The sequence below is a fragment of the Pogoniulus pusillus genome, chromosome 26 (assembly GCF_015220805.1).
Source record: "Pogoniulus pusillus isolate bPogPus1 chromosome 26, bPogPus1.pri, whole genome shotgun sequence".
Taxonomy (NCBI): domain Eukaryota; kingdom Metazoa; phylum Chordata; class Aves; order Piciformes; family Lybiidae; genus Pogoniulus; species Pogoniulus pusillus.
The window spans coordinates 3,913,918-3,928,291 of NC_087289.1; the positions used below are offsets into that span (position 1 = coordinate 3,913,918).

General features: G+C 46.1%; 1 protein-coding gene across 13 annotated transcripts in view; it reads right to left on the reverse strand.

The window, feature by feature from the left end:
* TP63 (tumor protein p63) overlaps nt 1–14,374 on the reverse strand; it is a 176,752-nt gene that overhangs the window by 134,722 nt on the left and 27,656 nt on the right. For 6 of the 13 annotated variants that reach the window (XM_064165626.1, XM_064165627.1, XM_064165629.1 and 3 more), the window contains 2 exons: nt 8,733–8,904; nt 2,547–2,659 (listed from right to left, as the gene is read on the reverse strand). In XM_064165626.1, coding sequence (XP_064021696.1) covers nt 2,547–2,602 — 56 coding nt within the window. In that variant the 5' untranslated portion in view covers nt 2,603–2,659; nt 8,733–8,904. Of the gene's footprint in view, nt 1–2,546; nt 2,660–3,424; nt 3,444–8,732; nt 8,905–13,099; nt 13,182–14,374 lie in introns of those variants that run through there. The other 7 variants (XM_064165625.1, XM_064165631.1, XM_064165635.1 and 4 more) reach the window with 4 other exon arrangements.

Consider the following 14,374-nt stretch of genomic DNA (forward strand, 5'->3'; position numbering starts at 1 on the left):
TACCTGTCCTTAGTTATCCCATTTTAAACTGGAAGAAGCTTTTGTAGCCAAAGCTTCCTCTGGTAACAAGTTAGACAGTGTGTCTGTTCAGTGTGTAGAGAAAACGACCTAGACAAAAGAAAAGAGCATGCACATCTGCAAATTTCAGGTAGTGTCTCCTTTAGGTTGCTCTGTGCTTGGCAGCTACCAGCCTGCTTTTCTAATTCAGTTCCTGAGTGTAACTGAGCACGAAGACAACCTTCTCCACATCACTGACTAGTTAGGGGACTCTTACCATACTTCCTCTCTTGCTCACTTTTGAGGCTGGAGTCATAGAATCATAGAATTGACCACGTTGGAAGAGACCTCCAAGATCATCCAGTCCAACCTAGCACCCAGCCCTAGCCAGTCAACTAGACCATGGCACTAAGTGCCTCATCCAGGCTTTTTTTAACACCTCCAGGCACGGTGACTCCACCACCTCCCTGGGCAGCCCATTCCAATGTCAATCACTCTCTCTGCCAACAACTTCCTAACAACATCCAGCCTAGACCTCCCTCAGCACAACTTGAGACTGTGTCCCCTTGTTCTGTTGCTGGTTGCCTGGGAGAAGAGACCAATCCCACCTGGCTACAACCTCCCTTCAGGTAGTTGTAGAGAACAATGAGGTCACTCCTGAGCCTCCTCTTCTCCAGGCTGCACACCCCCAGCTCCCTCAGCCTCTCCTCACTGGCCTGTGCTCCACTGCCCTTCTCTTGACCTGCTCCAGTATCTCAACATCTCTCTTGAACTGAGGAGCCCAGAATTGGACCCAGTACTCAAGGTGTGACCTGACCAGTGCTGAGTACAGGAGCAATGTTGAGTCTTCATCTGCTTAGCTGTTCCTTCTATGGAAAATACTTCATGTCTTCACTCATCCATTGATGCTTTTGAAGTCTGACCAGATTACCAGACACCCACCCCCAGTAAACAAACAAACAAGTTATGTATCACTGGGAAATGCAATGCACAATGAGCTCAGGATGGGAATCTCTCAGACCGAAGTCTTTCTCACCTGTCACATTTGACAAGTTCCAAGAGAAGCAAAAGACACTGATGCAGGGAGATGACAATTGCTCACAGACTCAGTAACATCAAACCACAGAGCAGTTTGCATAACAATGTGTCCATTTGCCGCCAATAAAACAAGGCTGAATTTTAACCTCGTAAAGTGAGACCCAACTGTTCAGCAAATAACTACATCAGCTTCCACAAACAGCATTATTTTTCAGTCCAGTTTGAAATGAGCACATGCCCATCTCCCTGGCACCTTTAGTTCTCCAAGGTAGCTATTAGGTGCCAACCAATGTTGCAGTAAATACCTTCTTTAGAGGAAAGGCAAATGGACCTTCTGCCTCCTCCACCTCTTACTTCCCAGGCAAGTTCTGCAGCTCCAAATCTGACCAAACATCCCTGCTCAGATCTGTGGAAACTTGCAGTGTTTCAACAAGTTAAAATTACCCTGAACTCTGCAATCTGAGAGCTGCTAAAGTGCCCCTACATTAAGGAGATTACACAAAAATGTGAAATGCTCAAGTCATTTGAAGATGCCATGTGGTCAGCAGAGAGTAAAAGGACATTATTGGACTGCCTTGGATGGTTTTGCAAAGCCTTGTAGCTTGGGGTTCAAGCAGTACTAGATGTATGCACATCTCTTAGGAGGCATCAGATGGAGATGGAAAAGGGCAAATAGCTCTAGTCTGCAGTCGAGAGAGAGTCCTTAGCTCAGGCAGGTCTGAATGCCAACTGCATCTAGTTGTTGTGGCTCTTTTACCCCAGAGCAGCCTGGACACAGCCTCAGCCAGCCTGGCATTAAACACCTCCAGAGATGGGGACTCAACCACCTTCCTGGGCAACCCATTCCAGCCTCTCACCACTCTCATGCTCAACAACTTCCTCCTCACCTCCAGGCTGAACCTACCCACCTTCAGCTTTGCCCCATTCCCTCTAGTCCTGTCCCTCTCTGAGAGCCTAAAACATCCCTCCCCAGCTTTTTTGTAGACCCCCTTCAGACACTGAAAGGCCACAATGAGGTCATCTGGGATCCTCCCCTTCTCCAGACTGAACAGCCCCAACTCTTTCAGTCTGTCCTCACAGGAGAGGTACTCCAGCCCTCTGAGCATCAAATTCTGATAAAACAAAATCCCAAACAGCACATATCCTGCATTAAAAACCAGACAAAGCCCTAGAAATTCAGACTTCACCATTTACCAACCAGAGAACACACTTGCCTGTTGCTAGAATGGAGACATGTCATCATCTGTCCCAGCAGGGAAGGAAGAGAGCCTGGGAATGCATTGATTTTACCAGCTTTTCTTTCCCACTTGTGTCAGAGGGAAATGTTCCTGATGGTTTTCCTGCAGGAGGAAAACAGCTCTGGGCTCATACCCCAGAGCCCATGCTGCAAGGAAAGAGCTGGCCTGGTGACACCTCTGCAAAACCCAAAGTGAGAGAAGGTGTTTTTTATTCCAACTGTGCTTCAGCTCTGATTGCAACCACCTCTGCATCACTGCAATGAAACTACCTACCAGAGCTGGGGCTGCTGGAGGGACACATCTGAGGAGAAGCTGAACGTGGTGGCCATTCACTGGATCACAGCGCACAGATGGACCCTGAGGACTCAGGAACACCCACACTGTCACTGGGAAACAAAGAAAGAAGTAATCAGTGGTCTGTAGGATTAGTTGGTGTGGAGGTTTAAATTTAGCTGAGTTACAGTATGGGTGTGCTATTTTGGATGCCAAGTATCTGTTTAATTTAGTATAATTTCTTAGTGTTGCATGAAGGGAAAAGGAGGCAGGGGAAGGAAAATACTGAGTTCTCAAGGTGAAGTAGAAATACAACTTCTAAAGGTGCAAAAAGAAGCAGATCCTAAATTCAGAGTGGGTTGAAGGGAGCATTGCTCCACACTGAAGGCTCCTACCCGAGTGGAGTGGGAGACACACAATGGATTTGTGTCCTGGCCCATGAGTCAGAGAAAGAATATGTTGCTAAGTAAACCAGCACAGAGCAGAAGCCTTTCTCTAAGAGCAGCTCTTGGATCCAACCCCTCTTTAAAGCCAACATAAGAGGTACCCAGAGCTCACTTTTATATAGCAATGACAAGAAGAACTTCATATCTTGTATTGTACATACAAGGATTTCAAGGTCTTTTGACTTTGCCTAATCAAAAGCCATTTTTACCACAACACTCAAAGACTTTGTGTGAAATCAAGGTAGTTTCTTTGCCAATTTTTCTCTGGGTAAACTACTGCTCCTCACATGCCAAGTTGAGTAAAAAGAGTAACAAGTTTTAACATTTTTCCCTGCTATTAGTCAGAGAGGAGAGTTAAACCACCGAGGCTTAAGTTTTCCACCAAAGGGCTAATTAAAAATACAGAAATAAATAAAGCATAGGAAATCTTACCAGGGTGCCTGAGAACAGGGGCAGAGGACAGAAAAGGCTTAAAGACAACTGAAGCCAAACCAGGGGTCCTTCTCATCTCCTAAAGTTATAGCTCCACAACTGAAATGTGGATCTCGAAGAGGTTCAGTCTGAGCTGCAGACTTTGCATAGTTCCCACATAGTAGAAACAAAAACAAGAGTCTCTCATGCTGCTCTTGAGCATTTCTTCAAGGCAATGCCTCACCCAGTTCTTAACAGGAAGCTTCCCATTAACAATAAGAGAAGGATGACGAAGGAACGCTTCAGCGCTTTCCAAACTCCTTCGCTTCGGATTGCCTTACGATATAAACCATGCTGGTCACATCAGCCTGTCAGGGAACTTGTATCCTAGATGATCAAAATGAACCAAAAAGGTTCTGTGCCAGATCTTTTTTGCCCCCTGTGGTGTGCTGCATGCTGCACAAAATTATTTGGACACGTTCCAGTATCTCAATATCTCTGGATGTGTTCAAGCAAAGCCTGGATGAGGCACTTAGTGGCATGGTCTGGTTGACTGGATAGGGCTGGGTGCTAGGCTGGACTGGATGATCTTGGAGGTCTCTTCCAACCTGGTTGATTCTATGATCTCTCTTGAATTGAGGAGCCCAGAGCTGGACACAGCACTCAAGTTGTGGCCTGACCAGTGTTGAGTACAGGGGAAGAATAACCTCCCTTGTTCTGTTGGCCACACTGTTCCTGATCCAGGCCAGGATGCCACTGGCTCTCCTGGCTACCTGGGCACACTGCTGGCTCATATTCAGCTACTATCTACTTTTTTAGTTGTTTTGTGCTTCCAATTAACCATTCAAATTAATTTTAATGAATTAGAAAACCAGTTAAAAAAGTATTTATGATCAAAATGTTGGAAAGATGCATGAATTAAAATACAAATAAGCAAACCATGGACATACTAACACAAATAACAACTACTTTAATACTGAAAATGCTAAAATATTATCAATTCTTTAATAGTCAATATTAAAATAAACATAGAATCAAGCAAGTTGGAAGAGACCTCCATGATCATCCAGTCCCACTGGACAAAATCAATATGAGTAATTTTTAACCTGAGTTAAAGTTGGTGTGTTAAATATGAGGAGTTATAATACATTTACCCATCTAATACATTCACCCAGTCTTGAGGTGATGCTCTGGCTGACTAGCACAACCAGCAGATGCATGCACCACAGAAACTCAAGGACAGATCTGCATCTCACACATCCCTCCCTACTCCCCCCTTTTTACATAGCTTGTGTCAGGTATTGATAGCAAGGGGGAGGAGGGGAGATTAATCAGTCTATTTTGTAGACATGTATGCAAAGTCACATCTGATATGCTGTGACTAGCCCCTAAGAGCAACCCTACACTGAAGAGCTTGTAGGAATTTCCCACTGACCACCTGCTCTTGAAACTGCAGGGGAAAATCCCACATGCTCTGGGATGAAGGGAGTTCGGTTAAAAACAGCCTTTAACAATTACAGCTGCAGGTTATTTTTAATTGAATTCAGATGATGAATGTGGAATAGGTGATTTCAAGTGAGATAAGCAGGGAGATTCTTACTCTTGTCAAAAAGGTATGGAGCACACTCTCCTCAGCCAGCCCTATTTCAGTCCTGAAAGAGAAATTATGGGTCCAAACTATTAAAGCCTTCAGTACTCAAAATAGCCCTGGGACAAGTCAGCAGGAGGTGCTGGTTCTTGTCTCTGAACAGACCTAGAGGGCCCCAAGAAGCTTTGCTCTTCAAAGACTGACTGTAGAGCTGGTGCCCAGCTCTCCTTGCCACATCAACACCAGAAGAAGGGAGAGAGGAAGATTTTATCACACTTCCTGCGATGCAGCTCAGAGCTGACTGAATATTGATCACACAGCTTCAGATGGCTGAAAGCTTCTGGGCAATAGCCTGGCCACCAGAATAGTGGAACTATTTCTGTTCCCTCAGTCTTTGTCTTGTCCACCCAGATGATGTAAAAATGTGCTGTGAAACGACAAGGCAGCCAGAGTTTTTGATGGTGTAGTGGTGCCATTAACTAACCTATGGCTTGGGTCCTGCAGTACTACCAGCTGCTTTTCATTTAGTGGTGTAAGTAGATGCTGCAATAAGACCCTTGTAGGCACAATGGATGCCCCTCAGCATTGACAGAGAACAAGAAGAGGTTTAATAAGTTTGGGATGTTGTGATGGTTTGGGTGTTCCCCTCCCCTCCTTGGGCTGCATCAGGAAAAGTGTGGCCAGCAGGGCCAGGGAGGTGATTCTCCCCCTCTACTGTGCTCTATTGAGACCACACCTGGAGTACTGTGTCCAGTTCTGGAGCCCCCATTACAAGAAGGATGGGGAGATGCTGGAGTGTGTCCAGAGAAGGGCAATGAGGATGCTCAGAGGGCTGCAGCAGCTCTGCTGTGAGGACAGACTGAAAGAGTTGGGGCTGTGCAGTCTGGAGAAGAGGAGGCTCTGAGGTGACCTTCTTGTGGCCTTCCAGGATCTGAAGGGGCCTACAGAAAAGCTGGGGAAGGACTTTTCAGGCTCTCAGGGAGTGACAGGACTGGGGGGAATGGAGCAAAGCTGGAGGTGGGCAGGTTCAGGCTGGACATGAGGAGGAAGTTGTTGAGCATGAGAGTGGTGAGAGGCTGGAATGGGTTGCCCAGGGAGGTGGTTGAGTCCCCATCCCTGGAGGTGTTTAATGCCAGGCTGGATGAGGCTGTGGGCAGTCTGATCTAGGGTAGGGTGTCCCTGGGCATGGCAGGGGGGTTGGAACTAGATGATCCTTGTGGTCCCTTCCAACCCTGACTGATTCCATGAAAAAAAGTTCTTTTCTAGGCTATTGTTAGATGTAAACACAAGTACATTTACTCCAGCAGAGCTGGATCATCACTCATGTCCAATGCAAGGAGGAGAGCACACATGCAGCTCCTCCCTTCTCTCAACCCCAGACCTTTGTGAAACATTATTTCCATTAGATAAAAAAAACCCAAAAATGAACTGTAAACATCTGTGTGCAAAAGAAAGGGGTGAGCAAAGCTGGAAGGAAAAAAAACCCTTCATGCCTAGGAGTGTACACAGTGTTTCACAAGATAATTGCAGAACAAACAGAAGGCAGAATTGAGGCAGATAAACACAGACAGCCTGCGCTACATTCTCACAACCAACACAAGAGCTCTGCAAGACAAAGGGAGATGGAGCAGACAGGTTTCTAATGAGCCATTTCCTGGTATCTCAGAGATGACTAAAAATACAAATCAGAGCAGAAGCACTACTGAGAGGGCACAGGTCTTGGGTGCGTTGTGCTCACTCAGTGTCAAGTCCTCTTCTCTTGGAGCGAGGCATAGCTCAGCACCAGACTGACCAACCTGTTCCTGAAATGCACTCTGCAGCTGACGCATGGCAGAAGATCAGTTATGACTCAGGTGGGATTTGGGCTGGCAAGCTCCCTTCAAGCACTTTCACAGACCTTTCCTACAGGCAGCTCAACCATTTTCTCTGTAAAGAGCTCCCAGTTTGCTGAATAAGTTCCATAAACTCACAATGAGGGAAGGAAAGGAAATTCAGCAGTTGCCTGCCACAAAGCAAATTTTGGGAAGTAAATTTCTTCCTCTTCTGGAGGAAGAAACATCCTGAAATAACACATCCCAGGTGTCCCCAGCCCAGTTTATCTGTTTGGGCAAGTGAATCACCTGCCCAGAGGGAGCATCACTGCACTCCACCCTGGCTTAAACCTGAGCTCCAAGCAACTGATCACTGTTAGCTTCCCAGGACCCTTTCAGAAGTAGCAAGCACTGCACTTCTACCTGGAGTGTAGGCTGATTTGTTAACTAGCTATTGAAATTAGTAATCCTCAGTTGAGTCAACAGTTAGGCAGCTCCTTATACCACCTTACAAGGAAAAGAATATTGACACTCTTATAGTGTCAACAGATCTAGAAGTAGGCAAATATAGATAGAGATAGAGTATTCAGATAACCTGCCAACCCCTGCCAATTGCAGGTAAAAATATAAACAGAAGGTTCTTTCCTTTAAGAAGATTTGCAACAGGGCAGCAGCTCCATGAGGAGTCTTGGAAGCATCTTTTGAGCTGAGCTTAAGGTCGGAGAAGCATTCACAGGCTCACAGGATGTTAGGGGTTGAAAGGGACCCAAAGAGATCATTGAGTCCAACTCCCCTGTCACAGCAGGACCATACAATCTAGCACAGATCACAGAGGAACACATCCAGACAGGCCCTGAAAGGCTCCAGAGAAGGAGACTCCACAACCTCTCTGGGGAGCCTGTGCCAGTGCTCTGTGACCCTTACAGTAAAGAAGTTCCCCCTTGTGCTGAGGTGGAACCTCCTGTGCTGCAACTTACACCCATTGCTCCTTGTCCTATCCCAGGGAGCAGTGAGCAGAAACTGTCCCCCCCACTCCTGTCCAGCCCTCAGGTCCTTTCCTTGGACATAGTTCTACATACAACGGAGCAATCCTCTGCTCCCCATAGTACATGACTTGTGAGGGAATGATGCTTTAAAGTTACTCCTGTGGAAGTACCTCTCAGAAAGGCTTTTGGAAAAGGCCAAATGTCCTTCCATAACATCAGGCTAATTATTCTTAGTCCTGAAGTGGCTGGGATGAGGGCTGAGCGAGCACCTGGTAGCCCTTTCAGCAATGAGTTATGGCTGACACAACTGAAAAGATACGTTTTCAAAGATTCCTCTGCCATGCTCTAGACCTGTTCTTTGCAAAGACTGCAAAGACTGCCACAAGGGCAAAGAGAATCCCCTCTATCTCAGCCCCTTGCTCTCTTGCTTTCTGAGTCAGCTCAGTGGAAGACTATTCCACACCCTTCCTCATTAAAACCACACAGCCTCTCCAACAATGACAAGTGGCTGCTTAGGCTAACCACATGCATCCGCACAGCCCCTACTTCCTAACACACTCTTGGCAAAGCCAAAGGGGCTCACTGGTTTGTGGTCCTGTGGGCAGCAATGGAGGCCTGAAGCCCACACCAGCCTGGTATTAGTGTTCATGCAGTAAACACTGGCTGATGTTCAAATAATTAAGCTCAAGGGAGGGTAGAGAGGCAGACATGCAGAGAAAGATTTGAAGATATCAGTAATATTTTTCTCAGTGGCTGTGAAGGTTCAGCTCTGAGGAGAGGCATGTTCCAGATTTAGGTTTGTGAAGCACAAGATGACAAAATTCAGGCACAGGCTATAAAGAGATGGGCAAAAGTTCAGTATAAGCTGCAGTTCCTTATATTTGAATCAGTTTACCCAACCCTGGAGATGCTTCTCAAGATACTAGCTTTGCTGAGGCTCCTACCTGACATCTTTCAAGGAAGATAGAAGAGCTCAGAGAACTCCAACTCCACCTCGGCTTATAAACCTGTCAAACATGTTTCTTGGCAAGGTAGCAGAGTGATTTCCCCAGAGGCATGGTGGTTTTGCTTTGTCTTTTACCAGGTTCTTAGCCCCGTTGTCACCGGGAGACAATCCTAAACCAAGCAAGCAAAGCAGAAAACAAACCAATAAATGACCAGCAAAACTGCTAGGAGCACAACTACACACAAAAAGGACATGTTGTGGTGCAGATAAAAGCTAAAATGGATGGAAGGGGGTGGGGGGGGAAGTTCACTTCTTTCCAAAAGTTTTTTTTGCTCCTTCCAAAGCAAAACCAAAAGGTGGAAGAAGTCATGACCCATTGTGTTCAGCTGCTCGATGTGGTTTTCTGCCAGTAGCCACAATTGTCTGCATTGACTTCAATATTACCAATAAGGTACAAGGATTGAACTGCAGCAAAGTCAGCCATGGATTTGACAAACTGCAAGGAAGTTTTTCTGATCATCACTGAGCCTGACACTCACCATGGGTCTCTTTTCCCTTTTCAGCCCTCGATAAGAAAGTTCTGACAGGTTTTGCTCTTGTGTGTTACAGGTTGAGAATACCTCTGCAGGAATAAATCCAACACCAGCAGTGACACAGACTCTTTTAGAAACAACAAGGAAAAATGCTGGCACCTCATTTGAAAAAACACCTTGGAAATGGAAAAGAAGATTAACTGATTCCCTAGGAGGAGACCTACAACCACCCAGGCTGCAAAGAGACTCTCATCACTCCCAAAAATGCAATAGATGCAGAGATGTGTCAGTGCAGAGATACCCAAGCAGGCTCTGCACATGGCAGCCTTGTATTGTCAGGACTGTTGAGGGCATCATAGATGCTTTTGTGCTAATGCAACACAACAAGCTTAAGTTTGGAAGTAACCTGGCCACGTTTCCAGGCACTGCTGTGAAAAAAACAGTCACTTCACTTCTGGGCAGGAGTGACAAGGAGCAATGGGTGTAAGTTGCAGCACAAGAAGTTCCACCTCAACACAAGGGGGAACTTCTTTACTGTAAGGGTCACAGAGCACTGGAACAGGCTTCCCCAGGCAGGTTGTGGAGTCTCCTTCTCTGGAGACTTTCAGGGCCTGTCTGGATGTGTTCCTCTGTGATCTGTGTCAGATAGCATTGCCCTGCTCTGGCAGGGGGGCTGGACTGGATGATCTCCTTGGGTCCCTTCCAACCCCTAACATCCTGTGAGCCTGTGACATCCTGAAACAGCATTTTTCTAGCCTGCACTTACTTACTGACTCCTCTCTCTAGTTGGCAGATTACCATTTAATACACTACCATAACAAAATCACCCAGACCTCCTTTCCTCTCTCTTTCTCTTGTCTGTTTTGGTTTAAACATGTTTTAAATTGAAAATGTTAAGTAAACTAAAAATTCTTATTTTAGAACAGATTTGAAGAACTGCTTCAGAATATTTAGGCTCTAGACACTGCTTCCAGCTCTTGGTCATGCCCCAGCCCTCCCTGTCTGACTCCCAGGTACTTCCCTCCCCAGCAAGGTCTGCACTGTGGGAGTGTGGTGCCACCTGTGCCTCTCAGCGCCACCACTGCCACGGCTCCATCACAGTCAACCACCTGCCACATGAAGATTGAGCAGTGGGAAAGGCAGGGAGCATGTATTTGGGGGTGGTGCTGTTCTGAAGGCTTCACTGGCACCTGAAAGCAAGAGGAGGGCCAAAGAGGTCTTCTCCTCTCTGGCAGCATTGTGCAATCTGCTTATGCAGGGTTTAGGAAGTTTGGACTACATGTGGAGTGTGTGCTGGAGTGATATTTTTTCTCCACCTGTGGAGCAAGATTTCATCCCATCCTAATGCTGACTTCTCCAATCTTCCTGGGAAGAAGAGCAAAGCCAACAATTCTAGTGGGAGGTGTCCCTGCCTATGTCAGGGGGTTGGAACTCGATGCTCTTTGAGGTCCCTTCCAACCTAAACCATTCTATGATTTGATACCTGTGGACACAGAGAAAGGTTTCATTTCAAGCAAATACACTATAAAGCTTAACTCAATATTTCCAGGTCAGTGTGTTGTGGTTGCAAAAATATCTTCATTATTTCCTGAATACCTCCACACTATCTCTCTCTCTCTCAGGATGAAAGCAAACACATCTTACAGTTTCCCAAAGCACAGAACTGTCCTGCTCTGTTAGCCACCTGAGCAAGCTGGCTACAGTCAACTATTCACTGGGAAAGGGGGCACCTTTGTTAACAGGTGCTTCTCATTAGCCATAGAAACAAGGCAATATGGGATGAAAACAGAGAAATCCTGCTATTGTCCTCTAGAAACAAATGCTCTGAACCTCTCTATCAGAACATCACAAGCTTGCAGAGTTTGGAGGAATCTTTTCTAGTGCCTCAGCTGCTTCCCTTGACTCACCTCCCAATGTATTGATTTTAGTCTCAAATTTGGGCAGAACTCATATAGAGGCAGTATGATTCATGTGCCTCTCACTTCAATCCAGCTCTTCCTGGAAAATGCATTGTCATTTGCTTTGAATTTATATTTCTCCCAACCTAACTTTTATGGGACTTGCTGAGTTGTTTTGGCATAAATTGTGCTATTGTCACTGCAGAACACAGCAGGGTGGTGATGAAGAGGAGCGTCCCTACAGCAGTGCCACACAATCCGTGTGCATTCAACTCACCTAGATTTGTTTTACACACACCACAGCTACTCATGAGCAGGATAAGAACAAGGTCCCAAGCTATAGATCTATGCAGGCTTGTCTGCTGTAGACAGAGTGATGCTGGGCATCTGAAGTCAAGCCACTTGGTGCCATGGTCTAGTTGACTGGCTAGGGCTGGGTGCTAGGTTGGACTGGATGATCTTGGAGGTCTCTTTCAACCTGGTTGATTCTATGATTCTAAAGGCACTATAAACTTGAATAACCTTGGAGTGATCTTTACTCTGTGTAAGAACTGTAGCTGATCTCATCTGTTGCCAAATAAAGCAAATAAGAGAAATGGAGGTTCAGCTCCAAAGCCAAAGAACTCTGAACTAGTTAAACCCAGAAACTTTGCACCTTGCCATGTTCTTATTGATTCTCTTGCCTTAGACTCGATGATCCTGAAGGTCTTTTCCAATCTGAGAGATTCTATGACTTCTCCAATCCCAGTTCTATATCCTTCCCTATTCCCTCTCTCTCTCTAAAGCAAGATATCCTGCTTTAGTCTACCAGCCTCTCTGATTTGTACTGGTTCCTCATCATAATCTACCAAACTGTCATCAAATTACCTGGCTCCCTCAAGCCACCCCTTGGCATTATAAATCTTGGAGCTGTTGAAATTGCACATGAAATCTCCATTGGCTCAGCCATTCTTAAGCCATGATTAATAATCAAAATAATAAAATGTAAAAAAGAAAATTTAATTACACCCATGCTGGTAACTAAAGTGAATAGATCTCTTGCACACAAAACAAATCCCTGTACATTGACTTCCTCTGAGTCACGCCCCAATCCACCCACGCCTCGCCTCGCTAAGGTATTTCTCATGTCATTGTAGCCTAAAGCAAACACCTACACTCTTGGAGCCTGCAGAAGAGAATCCAACCTTGCAGCACTGGGATCAAAGGTGCAAATGCCACCATCTTCCCCAGGATGTCCTGCAATTAGCAGGCAATAACATGGAGATGGTGGCTTGGCCTGAGGTCATTTTTCTCAAGGGAGAGGGTGTGTGATAGCTCCTAGTGTAGCAATAAGCTCTAGACATAAGGCCAGGTGTTAGAAAGTCAGACCTCACTCTTTTGGCCTAAGTGTGTCCCTTGTGAGGACCATAGTCTGGGTAGAGTGAAATCAGACTCTTAATCAAGGTGTCTAATTCCAGGCTGGAGCTTTCATAAGTGCCTGGGCAAATGTGCAAGGCTCTGCATTCGAAAATCAGGGGAAGAAATAGAAATACTGAGAAGTGGGAGAGCTGATAAATGCAGCAGTAGAAGAAGAACAAGACAGAAGAGAAAAAGAGTGAGCAAAAAATAATGAAGCCTAAAGGGTTGGAACTGCTTTCAAGAAAGCAGTCTCTTGTTCCTCTCTGGTCTCTTTTGTTAGGTTTGCATTTGTGAGCATACTCCCAGGTGATAGCTCCAGTTTGCTGCTATAAAGCAACCCTGGCCTGACAGTTTTGCACAGACTCATCTGTGTTTTACACATGAGTGCTCTTTATGCAACAACCTGCCACAAAGCATCCTTAACATCAGCTCCAGCTCCTAGAGAGTGGCATTTCCTACTAGACATAGAAAATTTAACAAGTATTCACATTCTAGGGTTAAGAAGAAGATCAGATCAGACTATGGTCATGCAGTACCTTTAGTTTGCTGTGAAAAGCCTTAGTTTGAAAGCCTCAGAAGATCTCAGCTGCCACAGAGTGACCTCAGGTGCCCCTGGGCTGCAGCTGGCTCTCCTCAACAGAGTCCCACAGTCTTGGCTCCTGTCTGCTGTAAGCCTGCTGTCTGCTGTGGTTGTTCTTCCAATGCTGCAACAAGGCTGGACATCAGCTCCCAAAACTGATAATAGCAACCATGGCCTGGCTTGCCACCATCACACTGTTATCACACAACACACACTGTTGTGCTCCATGCCTGCTTCCCAATAGCAACTCCCCACACTGGTCCTATCTTCCCTATCTGCAGAGGACTCTTCTCCCTGAGACTTTACTGGGTTGGGAACCCACCACCACCTTTGAGTGGCTGCAAACCCTTTGGGTGGGTCTGGAGCTGACACTCAGTTGTGACCTGGATCATACATGTGCTCTGGGTCAGATGGTGCTGCTCCTGGGATAGTCTGGGCAGCTCAATCCTTATTTTTTTGGGCCAAGATTTTTATACTATCCAGGCTTAAAGCAACATCTTTCACACCAATAGGGACAGTAGCACAACCAACACCAAACCTAGAGACATCAGATACAGAAAGGACACTCAGTGATTAGTCCTCCTGGCCACAGTATGATGTGCAAGGCTTTCTAGCTTCAGAAATTAGAAACAAAAGTTAAAATTGAGGTCAACAGAGCAAGTGAAGCAGCATTTTCTTGCCAAGCACTACCACCACAACTGTGACCACCAAAGGGAAGCGTGAGGCCACTGAACTGCATTTTCAGTACCTGTACCCTTGAGACAAGTGAGGCGTTGGGAGGACACTCACCTCCTTCCCAGTTCACACAAATATCTACTTCATCCATGAATTTGCAACAGCTGCAAATCCAAGAAGCAGTGTGGGGAGCAATCATACCTTATGTCAGTGACTGCAGGCAGAAGTACTTCTGTACTGGTCCATACCAACAGTGTTTCTGCCCTTGCTACACAGAATCAACCAGGTTGGAAGAGATCTCCAAGATCATCCAGTCCAATCTAGCACCCAGCCCTAGCCAATCAACCAGACCATGGCACTAAATGCCTCATGCAGGCTTTTCTTGAACACCTCCAAGGACAGCAACTCCACCACCTCCCTGGACAGCCCATTCCAATGCCAATCACTCTCTCTGCCAACAACTTCCTCCTAACATCCAGCCTAAACCTCCCGCACCACAGCTTGAGACTCTGTCCCCTTGTTCTGTTGCTGCATGCCTGGGAGAAGAGACCAACCC